This window comes from Etheostoma cragini, chromosome 13, assembly GCF_013103735.1.
Source record: "Etheostoma cragini isolate CJK2018 chromosome 13, CSU_Ecrag_1.0, whole genome shotgun sequence".
NCBI classification, from domain to species: domain Eukaryota; kingdom Metazoa; phylum Chordata; class Actinopteri; order Perciformes; family Percidae; genus Etheostoma; species Etheostoma cragini.
In genome coordinates this window covers 9,301,499-9,316,749 of record NC_048419.1, presented here as the reverse complement: position 1 = coordinate 9,316,749, position 15,251 = coordinate 9,301,499, and the positions used below count along the sequence as shown (strand labels likewise).

Here is a 15,251-nt window from a genome sequence, read left to right as displayed (position 1 = left end):
ATTTTCGTTCCTACCCTCACCTATGGTCATGAAGGCTGGGTCATGACCGAAAAAACGAGATCCAGGGTACAAGCGGCCAAAATGGGTTTCCTCAGCAGGGTGGCTGGCGTCTCCCTTAGAGATAGGGTGAGAAGCTCAGTCATCCCAGAGGAGCTCGGAGTAGAGCCGCTGCTCCTTCGCGTCGAAAGGAGCCAGTTGAGGTGGTTCGGGCATCTGGTAAGGATGCCTCCTGGGCGCCTCCCTAGGGAGGTGTTCCAGGCACGTCCAGCTGGGAGGAGGCCTCTGGGAAGACCCAGGACTAGGTGGCGAGATTATATCTCCAACCTGGCCTGGGAACGCCTCGGGATCCCCCAGTCGGAGCTGGTTGATGTGGCTCGGGAAAGGGAAGTTTGGGGTCCCCTGCTGGAGCTGCTGCCCCCGCGACCCGATACCGGATAAGCGGTCGAAGATGGATGGATGGATATTCAAAACCTATTGGAGACAGTAGAGATTCATGCTGTCATTGTCAGGGGCCAAAACATAGAATAAGATGGTAGATACATTATGTTTTATACTTCAAGTTTCAAAGTGAATATAGGCAGATATTATACAAAACTGTCATATTTGTTACCATACGATACATGGTAACAAACACTTAGTAATGTGCAGAGTTCTACTCTGCTGAAGTTTTTATTCAAGTATTATGTTCTCTTTCTGCTAGTAGAAGTTTTTATTTCATCAATAGAGGATCCATGGAGGTACTCCTTTTGTTACAGTATATAAATATATATATATACACACAAACATATGGGTCACATTGTCCAGTGATTTGAAATAAAGTTTTGCCTCTATGCCGATGATACACAGCTGCATCTCTGCCTTAGACCCATAGGCGTCGATTTCGGTGGGGACGGGGGATATGCATACCTATCAGATTTGTTTGACCCCTTTTTTGGAAAACCTCAAAATCAATTTAGTTAATAAAAAAAAAGTATAACACATAGTTCTTGAGCACAGTGCCAAAAAATCCACAAAAGTTCTCTATCCCCACAGGACAGGCACAGACAGAGCCCCTCCGCTGCTGTGCTGGCTACTCACTTCTTTCCTTTTCTAGCTCTTCTCTTCTCTCTGAGTCGGATGTCACTTCATGTCACATTGTCAACATGGCATATGGCTACATGATGCAGAACATAGTGTGTCATATGTCTAATGCTTTTCTTCTCCATAAACCGCATTGGACATCATCACATATTTGTATACATTACATGACAGTGTCTTTCAAAACATGACCTGCGCGAAAGGAAGAAAGAAAATCAATGCGTCACTGAACAGAGCACTTCTGAAAATGCACTTCTGAACGCATCTCTGTCCCCAGCCCATTTCAAACCAAACTGACACACATGCTTGGACCTGGTGACACACCAACATGTCATGTTTGTTGAATATTAAAAGCTGTCCAAAAAAAACTGACCAACGTAAATCTGTTTATTTGGCCCAGTCCCACCGACATCATTCCATTCAATTCAATTTTATTTATATAGTGCCAAATCACAACAACAATCACAAGTTATCTCATTACTCTTTTCATAAAAGAACAGGTCTAGACCATACTCTGGGATGTTATTTACAGAAACCCAACATTTTCCACCAAGAGCAAGCTCTAGGCAACAGAGGCAAGGAAAAACTTCCTTTTAAGAGGCAGAAACCTCAAGCAGAACCATGGCTCAGGGTGGACGGTCATCTGCCTTGACCGGTTGGGGGTGAGAGAAAGAGACAGCCAGAGACAGAGAAAGAGTGAGAGACAGACAGAGAGAGAGAGAGAGACATGGAGAATTGTAGCAGAGGGTGTCGAGCAGGAACATGGAGGTGTCTCCAACCACAGATCCAGACTCCACAGTTCCAGAGCCAGAAACACCTGCAGGAAGCGATAGGAGGAGAGAGGAGAGGGGCGAGAGAGCACAAGACTACGGGGGTGAGAGCACGAGACTCCGGGAAAAGGGAAGAAGTAGAGTTAGTAACATGCATTAATGGGATGAGGTTGCACACAGATCATTTGTCCTTCTTCAATATTAAAGGGCAGGACATGCAACTTATGAGTGATATCTGACTTTTACCTGACTCTTCTTTGAAAATCAAGTGACAAGGGTTGTTCAATCCTGCTTTCTCCAGCTGAGGATCTCAGAAAGATTTAATACACTTCAGAGCTATATGGTGTGGAACCTGCAGGGTTGTGTTGCGGTCATCGACACTGATGGCAGCGTTTTGACGACTGATTGGGTCTTATTGGTCACAACGTTTCATTTTCTGAGACTTAGCTTCTATTGTGTCCATGGCAACTACCAGCAATAGGTGGAGTAGAAATGCTGCCTCTTGTTTATGTCCAGAATAGGAGAATGTTGATAAGATATGAGGTCTGATTGCTTTAGTTAAAACGGAGATTAGTTATCCTGCTGGAGCTAAAAATACGCATGTGCACGAAGTTTGGCTTTTGGCTCAAATCTCGAAGCCAAAATTTTGCAATGTACACTTAGCCTCAGACTACTGTCATTCCCTCTATTCAGGTCCTTGCCATAGGCCAACTTCATTGCTTTCTCCAGTTTATCCAAAGTGCTGCTGTCTGGCTCAAATACCTTATTTTTAATTTAATTTAATTTAATTTAATTTAATTTAATTTAATTTAATTTAATTTAATTTAATTTAATTTAATTTAATTTAATTTAATTTAATTTAATTTAATTAATTATGATAATTTGTATTAGGTTAGCTTGTTTTGTTTTCTTAGTGTAAAACTCTTTGCATACACATTTATAAAAATATGACACGGAATAAATTAAGGTTAATACCATTACAATGTATTTATTATTATCATAATTGATACCCTTCAGAAGGCTTGGAACATTAAAAGTGTTTCACTACTATGCAACATCCACGTGATTATTTATCATGAATTTGCATTAATAATCCATTTTGTTCAAAAAGCATAGTATTAGAAAGAATCAGTGTGGTAAGCATGTTTTGGATTTAAAACACCATTATGCAAGCATGTGTAGTACACACCATGAAAGGGTACTACTCTATAGGGGCGGCTGTGGCTCAGTGGTAGAGCGGTTGCCTGCCAATCGGAAGGTTGGTGGTTCAATCCCTGACCCTGCAGTCCCATTTCAAAGTGTCCTTGGGCAAGATACTGAACCCCCAGTTGCCCCCGATGCATCGGAGTGTGCATGTTTATCTGATGAGCAGGTGGCACCTTGTACGGCAGCCTCAGCCACAGTGAATGTATAAGTTAAGACTGCTTTATAAATGCAGCACATTTACATTTATATATTCTCAGTTGATAGTTGAGAGTTTTGTGTATCATAGGGCTGTGATAGCACCCTTCACAGAGGGCTTGTCTGCTAGGCTCTTACAATGTCAAGCATGTGCAGTACACACTATGAAAGCTACTACTTTAATACTCTCTGTTGATATACATCTGTAGAGTTTTGTGTATAGGTGTATCATAGGGCCGTGATAGCATCCTTCACAGAGGGCTTGTCTGATAGGCTCTTACAATGTCAAGCCTGTAAGAGTGAAGTGTTAATCCTGCCCTCTGGAAATCCCTTTTAACTGAAAATAAATCAATATCTGCCTTTGATCACTACACACTGAAGAGCACAAACAGACTGTGATAAGAGTGTCTTGATCAAGACTAATTAAGCCAGAATCAAAAAACACTCCTTCCTTCTTTTTTTCTTGGTTAATGGACATTGACGTACCTTGCATTGAATCATTTTGTCTCTTGTTTTTGTGTTTTGCGGGGCTAAGAATAAGTTAATAAGGCTCTGGCGGTAGTGTGAGATGTAGCTGCCAGTAGCAGCTGAAGCCACTTGATACTCATGACGGAAAATTATCCCCTCAGGTGGGACCCTGTACCAGCCGGTTGCCATGGTGACATCGCAAGGGCAAGTGTTAACGCAGGCGCTGCCGCCGGGAACCATTCAGATCCAGAACTCCCAGGTAAAGCCGTCCGACCAAGGATTTTTTGGCCGACACATTGGCCCCCACCCTGTGCCCTCCCCACCATCTTTCCATTTTGTTTCTTATCAGAAGGGCCTTTTTACATCTCACAGAACCCCCCATGGGTACCTTTTCATTGTCTCTGTCTGAACACAGCCCCCCCGCTGACAGACAAAATGGAAATAGTTTATTCCCATGATGTCTAAAGCGCTTACATGATAGTGTCAGGTTTAACTAAATGAAAATCATATGAGGACATGACACTTCCTTCATACTGTATACTGTATATAATTTTTTTTTTGGATGGGGTTTACACAGATACAGGAAATAAAACTCAAAATTAATACACTCATTTTCACTCAGTAGTATATGAAATAAGTATTGTGGAATTATAATGGACAGGAAATATTATGCCCACAAATCTCCTTTCCAGGAAAGGCTTTTGAACAGTCAGCTGCACATGAATGCCTGGAATTAGATATTTTATGACACAAGGACACATTTGTGGTTTTAAGATTTCCTTTTTTTTTGCTGCTCAAAAGGCTTGAGCACTTTTTTGAGGGTATTTTGGACATTCAGCGTATTCTTTTTTCAGAGGTTGTTTTGGAGACGAATGAGCATCATAGTAATCACTAGCAAATTCAAAATGAAAATAAGAGGTTTTAACAGTTTTGTTTTTGCAGTATTGATAGATTAAATTTAAAATATTAGAGATATAAAGGCTTTTGTCAGTTAGAACAGCACAATATGAAGAAAATATTGCGATAACACAACGATAATATGTGTTATACATAAACCGATATGACTGCATACTCAGTTCCGCTTTCAGTATTCCGCTAAAATACAACACAATGCTTGTTGGATTTAAAATAAATGAAATGAAAGTTTTTCCAAAATTCTTTTAATTAAAATACTGAACTTTGAATTGAATATAAAAGGCCAAAAATAATTTTCTATAGATTTTTTAAGGTTTTAAGATTAACATTTCTGTACAAGCGCTAGTGTAAGGCCAGTTTTCATCTGTAGTCCTAGTTAACGAGCATGCATTTTTATTTTTTTAACTAACTGTATATATATATATATAACTAAATGTTTCTATCCAGATGTGTTGTAGGATTACGCCATATTTATATTGCAGTTGATATTGTGATGATGATAAAAAATGATTTATTGTGAAGCTCTACTGTCAGTATGTCAGTAAAGCTGCTCCAAGTTGATGTTGTACCTTTGTTAGCTAAGTTTCATGGTTAAAGGCCAAGGCAGTGCTATTGACGCTAAAGAATTGAAGTTGTTTCTCTAAAGCAAACAGTAGTCTAGCTCCACGATGTTCCACTTCCGGGATTGCTCCGTTGCCGTTGACAGATATCACTCATTTCGGACAGATGTCCGTTACCTTCCTCTTTCTTTATATTGCCGTTCTAAACTGAGAACTGGATTTCTGAGAACTATGGTTAACTGCTACTCACATCTCTGCAGGGTAAATCCAGACAGCTAGCTAGACTATCCGGCTCTATGTCCAATCAGAGTTTTCTGGTTCTTGGTTTAAAGAAATGCCAATAGACCGGAGCATGTTTTTCTCCGATCCAGGAAGGCAGTGTGGACTAGCCAGACCTTCCTCAGCAACACTGTGAAGGGAGGGCTGGCAATGTGAGAATAGGCCATCAGTTACATTAAAGAACCAATATATATATATATATATATTATATAAGGATTAAAAAATACTATAAACCGTATAAGGATTTGGAATAGGACATTCTATTCTATGAATACAATACAACTCCAATGTAAACTGGGTGGGATATGTTGTTTGTTGCATTCATGTTTTTCAACCAAGCAGAAAGTCATTGAAAAGCCATTTCAATTTTCTTTTTTTTAAGTGTAATTGTTTCCTTAAAGGATAATCAAGGAGAGGACTGTTGGAATCCCAAACCTATGCCAGTCCTTTTGTTGTATGGCCCGCCACAGACCCTCAGAGTATTGGGAATAGAAACCCTGATCTCCATCAGCCACTTGAGCCCTTGTTAGGTCTGCTCACGGGACCAATGTCTTTGTTTGGCTCCGTCCAACGGAAGCACTAGGATTCTGACATGGCTAATTGGCGCTGACTCATCAAAAGACAATCAAAAAGACTGAGACACCAGGCTGGAGGGCAACGTATTAGGCTAACAAATGTAGAGCAGACATAATGTTCTTTGCCAACATAAAACACAGAATTCTATTTCCAATTAAAAGGTCTGGCAGTAGCACTGGTAATGCCTTTAACATAGTTAGTACCAGGGCTGTAGTCAAGACCACCTTAGTTGAGTCCAAGACCAGGACTAGTCGAGTCCAAGTCAAGGCAGAGTCCAGGACAGGAAAAAAAGGTCTTATGCATGACAGTATTAAGACGATTGACAATTGAAAAACGAATTTTGGGTTTCACTTTCCTTCCAGTATTATTATCAACATAATAAAGACAAATGGACTCGGTCGAGACCAAAAGCCATTTGGGCAAGACCAGTGACCGAGACCCAGACAAATCCAAGTCCAAACACTAGCGAGTACGAAACAAGTCCGAGACAGTCTTGAGTACTACAGCCCTGGTTGGGGATGGCCTTCTTTCACTTTTATGTGAAAAAACATTGGTACAGAAAAAAAAAAACTTCACTCATCTCAATTGGGAGTTGAAAACGAAAGAAAACAAGCTTACTTGCAAAAAGTACATAACGTTTAATAGCAGATGAGTAATGCAGAGCAATGAGTAATTAGCTCATTTATAGGAAGTATCAGCTATGAAATTCAAATGGCCTGATTAACTTGAATGTTGAATGGTCTATGGTGTAAGGTTTTTATTTTTATGTAGTACTCATTTTTACAGCTTGTATTGACAGTGCAATATCAAAATATGCAACAGAGGTTAAGTTGAACGTTATTTACCTTTACTAAACCTTTTCTACAGATCAAATTGAGTTTGGATTTTAAGATTATATTATATATATTTTTTTTTTGTTGACATTTCAAACATATGCAGAACTCAGAAAAGCACAAGGCTAGGTGGATTTAGCACCTTACTGATTCCAGTTTGGCCTGGCCTTGGTCCCAACACTCTATCATGTAGATATGAATAGAAACTGGGAGAGGGGAGTTTAAACAGTGATCCATGGCCAGCAGCGGCAGTGGCCTGAAGATTGGCTCAGTTTCAGGCAGGTACAGTCTGTGCTTCACAGTTAGAGGAGGCCTTGGTAAAAAGCCGTGACCCAGCTGAAGCAGGATGATACATGTGGGCTGGGAATTGAACACGGCCCCATTGCTACTTCGCCGACAAGCCCCGAGTAATCACACTCTTCAGCTCGGCGCCGCCAATTAATTCAACCTTAGTTTCCCCCCGCAACACGCACACTCTGGGGGCTGAGGCGGTATAAGGGGAGGGTAACCCACGTGACAACCAGCTGCAACTGTAATGACTCTTACTTGGTGTGGGGAGTATGTGTGAATTTGTATTTATGAGCCTTGTGTGGGGGTTTTGCATGGTTGTGAGTACATAGAGGTTTATCCCTAAGATAGCTTGGGTTTCTTTCAACTACTACACTCTGCATACAATTAATCTATTTCATATTATCAAGCAGACCTGCAGTTTTTTCGTATTAATGCATTTTGTCTCTGGTACAATTATAATGACAGATGAAAAAGATTTGTCTCACATTATGTATTACATAGAGTTTTATCTGTTATACTACTTTTTTATTTTTGTATTGTTGACTGTAATTTTCATATTGTTGTTGTTTTTTTAGGGTGACAATTTTAAGATCTGTCCAGGGACAACGGATGAAAAATAGCCTTTTGGCTAATTCTGGTGCATTTACAGCAATGTTAATTAATGTACACTGTCCCTGTCAAATAAATTAATAAATAAAATAAATAAATATTTAGGAATATGCAGGCAGTAAAATGCACTGTGATTCAGTGCATGTCGTAAATGTGTATGTGTATACATCTTCAATGTGTTTTTATTTAGAGTGTGAAGTATTAGCTCTGTGCAGATAGTGTCAAAGGGAATTTGGTAAAGGTCGCTATTGAGGGCTCATTGCGTTTCATATTATCTGCCACAGTGCACACATACTGTACACATTTTTCTGCAAAATGAAATGAACTCACACATACTGTAATGTAGTGAACACACACTTCTAAGGGTGACATAGGATCAAATTGCATTCTTTGTCTGCGCACTCTGCGGTTAACCTTTATCTCTAACCAATGCATGTCTAACGCCAACACCCTGACATGTCCCTAGACTAGAATTATTTGGAGTAGTTAAATGGATCACACATACTGTACATGGTATCATTTAGAAAAGATAAGGCTCAGAAAGTTACTTAAACAAATGTCTACTGTAGTTTTAATGAAATGTCACTCAAAAAGGAGGCAATAGTGCAACAAAGGACTATAAAGTCAGTCGTACCAAGCATAGCTAAGCCAGAGTAGACATGTGGACTCGTACTAGGGCTGGCCAATTATCGCAATTTTATCAAAATATCAATATGGACTAGTGCGATATCCAAAACGCAGGCGGGGGTGCAATATTTGTTAACCCTTTTCTTGTCTTCCTGTTGACCATGCACCTTTTTGTTTTTCTAGTTCCAAATTTCTAATTACATTTTTTTGTTTTGCTTTTCCTGATGTTTTTATCCCTTTTTTATTTATTTTTGTAATTTTCTTTCATTTTTTCAATTTTTTTTCTCCCTTTTTCCCGCGCTTCTTTCAACGTTTTTTGTTTGATCTTTTCAACATTCTTCTATCATTATTTTCTCCATATGCTATCTAATTGAATAAATCCCCCAATTTCAATAAAAGTAATGAACTTGTCATTTACTTTACTTGCGAAGAGCATTTTATGGAACCATCCATGTTATTTTTTTTTAACAATTTGGTTTAAAGAAACCCAAATTCTGATTTAAAACTTTTGAAAATGGGTCCCATTTGACCTGAGGACAACAGAAGGGTTTGAAGCCAAAAATGAGTCAAACCCTTCTAAATGAAGTATTTCCTGGAAAATCCTATTCTATAGATTTAAATTTTACATTACATCACATTTTCAAAGTTTTTCAATCAAAATGAGAATGACAATGATACAAAAATTATAATTTCCTTCTATGTTGTATATCATTTTGCAATCCCAATCAGTCAAAATATTCGCAATTAGATATTTTCCTCATATTGTGCAGGTCTAATTCGCCCAGGCCCGTCTGTACACAGCAGGCTGTCAAAACACTGTCAATACTCTGAGAGCCTGACTCGTCCTTCATTACTCCAAACAATAACATCTGACTAATGATTTCTAACGGAACACAAAGACACGCCTAGGTCAACACAGATGAAAAAGCAAGACAAACGCAGACCCACTTTGTACCACCAAACTTTGGAGTGAGGGCGTGCCTGCCTCTCCGCTCTTTAAAATCCTCATCCAAGATCCAAACAGACCACTGACCTTCTCAGGAGTCCAAATAGTCAAGGGTGCGGCTGTTTTTTAATATTTTAAGTATCATTACTCAAATTCAGTTTCCATGGTGACACTTGAGGAGGTGTTACTGCCCTTGCCACTGAAAAAAAAGATAGGTAATTGGTAGTCTTCCTTTGTTTCCGTGGCAACAATTGTTAAGCCCTACCATCCGCTTCATTTCTTCCCTTGTCTTCTCTTCCTGGTCTTTATTGTAAAGGTGGACCTGTCGTCCCTGTTGGACAGCGAAGACAAAAAGTCCAAGAATAAACGGGGGGTACTGCCCAAACATGCCACTAACATCATGCGCTCCTGGCTCTTTCAGCATCTCATGGTGAGGCAGTGTGTGTGTTTGTGTGTGTGTGTATGTGGATTAATTTGAAATGGTCCAACACGTTGGTGTTATGAGGTGGCAGCTGTAGAAGCAGTAAAGAAACGGATGATGAATCTATGAAATCTTTATTTCAAACGATTAAAAAAAGTGTACAGTATATGTAATGTACCAATGAATAAAAAGTATAACAAACAAATATTCAAATATCTACATGTAAATAGCATATTGACAGTATATTATGAAAAAATAACTAAAGAAATACACTAGAGCTGTTGGTAAAGGGATAGGTAAGATAGATAGACATGTATGGATCCTTTTGGAAATTCATCTTGCACCATACAGCTCATCAGATGGACAGACCCCCCCCCCAAGCGCAGTTTTATTAGCAACAGTGGGTTATCGATAGTAAGGTGCATCATCATCAGTGACATGTGTGCCATGCTTATCAGGTCCTACCCTCACATATTGAGAGGAAACTAGCTGAAGGGGGCAAAGAGTAGAACATTTCACTGTTTTTCACATCAGAATCAATCCGGTACTGGCTATTATGCTAGATGCTATTGATGACAGAAAAGCAAACAGTTTTCTCCTTCTTTCAGCACCCGTATCCGACAGAAGACGAGAAAAGGCAGATCGCAGCACAGACAAATCTGACCCTTTTGCAAGTCAACAACTGGTAAGATTCTGTGTTCCTATAGGAATTACTTACCACGTGCACAATTAGACAAACATAGATACCGCTTTCTATTATTGCAGTACAACTGTGTGTGAACTGGACTTTACTGCAGGTCCTCAGCACACTGCTGGCACTATGGTGCCATCTCCTGGTCTCATATGTCAAGCACACCTGGGACCAAAGTGGGCTTCTCTTGTCAAGCGTTGTCACTCTTCTTTGATATTTCAACCATTGTGTTGTCTCACTTTTTTCTTTTTAGCAATGTTTTAAACTTTTTCTTATGATTTTTCGACACTTTTGATGCAATGTTTGTCACTTTTTTGACGTTTTCAGCACGACGTAACACAAAGTTATAGGAAATTACACCTAATGTTAGAGTTAGAAAAGCAGAAATTAGGAATTATTTAGACTATAACATTAAAGGAATGTATGTTGATGGATAATCACAGACTGGAATATTTCAACTTTTACTCAAAACTAACTCAAAACCACTTCATTTTTTTCTTTAAATGCTATAAAATTTAATAGGACATACCAAAATTAATTTTGGGTAATTGCAATTGGGTAAAAGTGACATAGGAAATTGGGTCAGCTTGACAAATGGACTAAAGGATTTTATTTTATTTTGAAATTGCTTGTAACTGCATGGCTTGTATTTCTGATCATTTACATTTCTGTAGTAGTAAATATGATAGATTATATGGACGCCTGGGTAGCTCACCTGTTATCCTGGATATCTTCATTCTACTTTCGTGCAACAGACCCCTGGTAGAGCACCCGCCCATGTAAAGAGGACTAGTCCTTAAAGCAGCGGCCACGGGTTCAACTTCAATCTGCGGCCCTTTGCTGCATGTCATTCCCCTTCTCTCTTTACTTTTAAGTGTAATCTGTCCTTTTGGAAATAAAGGCCTAAAATGCCATAAAAAAATATCTTTAGCCCACCTGTTGTCCTTGGGTCAAATTTGACCCAGTTTTTAAAAGTTTCTAAATCAGAATTTTGGGTTTCTTTCAACCAAATTGTCAAAAAATATCCTGGATGGATGGAGCACTCTTCATAAGTAAAATAAATGATCAGTTCACTACTTTCATTGAACTTGGGCGTATTATTCAATTGTATAGCATTTGAAAAATAATTGATAAAAGTTAAAAAATTAACAAAAACATTGGGAAAAGTGACACAAAATGTCAGGAAAAGTACCAAAACAAAATTGACAGTCATCGGGTAAAGCGACAAAAGTGCCAAAAAAAAGTTTACATTTTTAATTTCTGACCCAGAAAAACAAAAGACAGGAAGACAACTCAAGGGTTAAGAGTATGTATTATCCATGCACTCAGGGCTGTGGTCAAGTCCCCCTTTGTTAAGTCCAGGACTAGTTGAGACTGAGTCAAGACCCCAGTCCAAATGAGGGACAGTCAAGGCCGAAACAGAAAGATGAAGACTATTTGATTACCTGTTCATAGTTTATCTGACGTGTGAGACATCATATCTTCTATTTTAAGATGATAATTTTGCTCTATTATTATTTCTGACATGATAAAAAAAGATAAGTGCAGAGTTCCCATTCTTGAACTTATAACTTGTCTGGAAGAGTTAATAGTACACAGTGCTCGTTGACATTGTATGTGTGGCCAAAAAAAAAAATATATTGATGGCTAATGAGAGCGGCAGTCAGACATATACCAGGCGACAAGCGTCTAATATAATTAAAACCAATAACTGTTTTCTGAACAAGCTTTCTTCATCAATGGTTATGATTTGAAAAAGGAAGTTACTTAAAAAAAAGAAAAGCGTCTAGTGCTGGACTCGGTCGAGACCAACTACAATATTTTGGCAAGTCCGAGACATCAGAAAAACGTCTTGAGTCTGGACTCAAGTACTACAGCCCTGCATATAGATAGATAGATAGATAGATAGATAGATAGATACATAGATAGATATTTTTTGATCCCCAAATAATTGGAAATGATGGTGTTACAGCAGCAAACATACGTACATGATTCCCACAGCACAGAATATGAACATAGACGAAATACTAGGATACACTATACATACATACAATGTACATGAAATAAAAATGCCCAAAAGATTACTTAAAAAAAAAAAAATCAAGTACTTGTACTTTACCTGAATCTTTTCTTTTCATGCCCCTTTCTATATACTGTTTTTCAAAACAATGTTACATGATGACGGTAATGTTGTTTTGTATAACTGGAATTTATGGAGACATCAATCAAAATCAATGGACTGCGTGTAATATATGAGACAGCACCCTGATGATATTTGATTGATCCTCATTGAAGCTCACATGGTCCCGGACCTCTCATTCTAAAAAATAGAAACTATTCTTCATTCCAAATTTCATCTGGTTTTCCTTTTCTAAAATACCATATCTGCAAAGCTGTTCCATGATCGATGATAACATAATGTTCTCACTTGAACTTTTGAATGTCCTTCACACCCACCACCTCAGCCCTTGTCCTGTTCATGTTCACAGGTGGAATGTCACTCACTCAAGTACTGTACTTTAGTACAAATGTTAAAGTACTTGGGCAGCTCAGTTGGTGAAGTGGCCATCCACATATAGAGGTTGAGGCTGAATCTCATTTCTCTATCTTACCCATTCCCCCTCCCCTTGGTTTTGCGCATTCACGCGAGACCTAGTGCTGTCCCAAAACTCTTTTTAAACAAGGCCTAGTGCTAAGACCGAGGGCTGTATACCCCTTGAAACCAAGTGAGGACCCAACCTCACTTGTAAACAAGAGCTATTGTACAGCAAGCAACAATGGCTGCCGCATCGACCAGAAAGACCCATGAGTGGAAGTATTTTCGGCTTAAATAATTCATTTTAAAATTACAACAGTCTTGTATTGTGGACTATACAATCCTATGCACAGTTACTTTTAACCATGTTCTTAATTGAAACTTTTAAAAAATTGCTAGCTTACTCCTGGTCCTGGGTTCAAATCTGACCTGTGGCGGTTTCCTGCATGTCATTCTCCCCTTTCATGTCTTCAGCTGTCCTGTAAAAAAAACATTAAAAGCTGAAAATGCCGAAAAGATATAAAAAAAAAGTGTAAGTAATTGTACCTAACTTGAATCTTTTCTTTTCATGCCGATTTCTACTTCTTCTACAGTACATTTCAGAGAGAAATATTCTATTTTTTACTCCACTACATTCATCTGACAGCTTTAGTTACTAGTTACACATTCAGATTTCTGCACCCATAACACATGTAGTTGATCCCTCATGTTCTCCTCGGGACCCGTTTTCCTATACCAATGCTCTTTTTAATTACCCAAAATAACATGATCGATTCCACACAACGCTCTTTGGCAAGTACAAAGCTCTACTTTCATTAGTTTTAGTTCTTATTCTTATAATATTATATTAATATTAATATTATTATTATTATTATTTTATAGCGTTTGAAAAAAAATGGAAGTTGTTTTGAAATAGTATTGAGTAAAAATTGACATATTCCAGTTTGGGATTATCCAACATCCTAAATAAATTCAGAATAATTCCTCATATCTGCTTTTCAAACATTAGGCATAATTTCCTATAAATGACTTTTATTGACCATAAATTCCAAAAATAAACAAAAGTTAATAAGTTAGTGTTATTTAGTGTTGACAACGTAAAAAAGTGACAAACATTGAAAAAAAGTGTCAAAAGTTTTGAAAAAACAGACAAAAACTTAAGAAAAAGTTCAAAACATTGATACAAAGCGCCATCAAAAGTGTTGATTTTCACTTTTAAGGGGAAGACAATACCAGGGTTAAAAAACTGAAGTTTTATTATAAATGAAATTAACCAACAATATAACGACCTACAAGTTCATTTGAGATGATAAGACAAATAAACACACAACTGTCTGGATCCTTTACAGTTTTTTTTTAACTTGTAATAATTTAAGGACATTTTCCTGATGATACTTACAGACTTTTTCTTAAGTAACATTTTCAATGAAGTACTTTTTTCTTGTAACAGTGCATTATTTGACTCAAGGACAGTTTCTGAATACTTCCTCCACCGTTGCTTGTGTTCACAGGTTCATCAACGCCCGCCGGCGGATCCTCCAGCCCATGTTGGATGCCAGTAACCCAGACCCAGCTCCTAAAGCCAAGAAGATGAAGTCCCAGCACCGTCCGACGCAGCGCTTCTGGCCGGACTCCATCGTGGCGGGAGTTCTGCAGACGCACAGATCAGGAAACAACTCCGACAGTTAGTAGTCCCCAACACCAACGCTAACATTTCCCAAGAAATAAAAAAACTAAACACAAACACCCCAAGTTGTTAAGTCAAACGTGTGTGTTTGAAATGTCCCCACTAGATGTCACTATTGACTCTTTCCTTTCATGCATGTGAGAAGACGTGAAGGCAAAAGTCAAGAACACTGAGCATAACAATCTTTAAAAAGTCTGCATTTTTCCTTCAGGAACCTTGAAATATGATGTATATAATCAGTAAAAGCTTAGTGTTCTGCGCACTAAAAATGTATGTATAATTTAGGCTGCCTTACATGTTATTGTAGGCCCAGTTTAATATGCAACTTTACTTAATACAATATATGTAGTCCACTTTCCCCCTGGCAGCGGCAGAAGTTCCCCTGGGCTACAAGCCCCTGGTTCAGAATCACTGTTAATCATTAAAATGGCTTCTCTTGGCCATCTTACCTTAGCTCCTATAGTAAATGTAGTGTGAGCACCACAGATAACTGGAAAAGTCCATTTGTCTTTGGATGCATTTGGTCTGTTTCTGGTTTTATACCAACTCATCTCTCCCCCCCCC

At 38.5% G+C, this 15,251-nt stretch overlaps 1 protein-coding gene across 1 annotated transcript in view; it reads left to right on the top strand.

The window, feature by feature from the left end:
• The window catches only part of pknox2 (pbx/knotted 1 homeobox 2), a 113,727-nt gene that overhangs the window by 96,116 nt on the left and 2,360 nt on the right, over nucleotides 1-15,251 (top strand). The window contains exons 8-11 of the mRNA XM_034890115.1: nucleotides 3,878-3,975; nucleotides 9,669-9,782; nucleotides 10,382-10,458; nucleotides 14,512-14,684. Coding sequence (XP_034746006.1) covers nucleotides 3,878-3,975; nucleotides 9,669-9,782; nucleotides 10,382-10,458; nucleotides 14,512-14,684 — 462 coding nt within the window. The remainder of the gene's footprint in view (nucleotides 1-3,877; nucleotides 3,976-9,668; nucleotides 9,783-10,381; nucleotides 10,459-14,511; nucleotides 14,685-15,251) is intronic.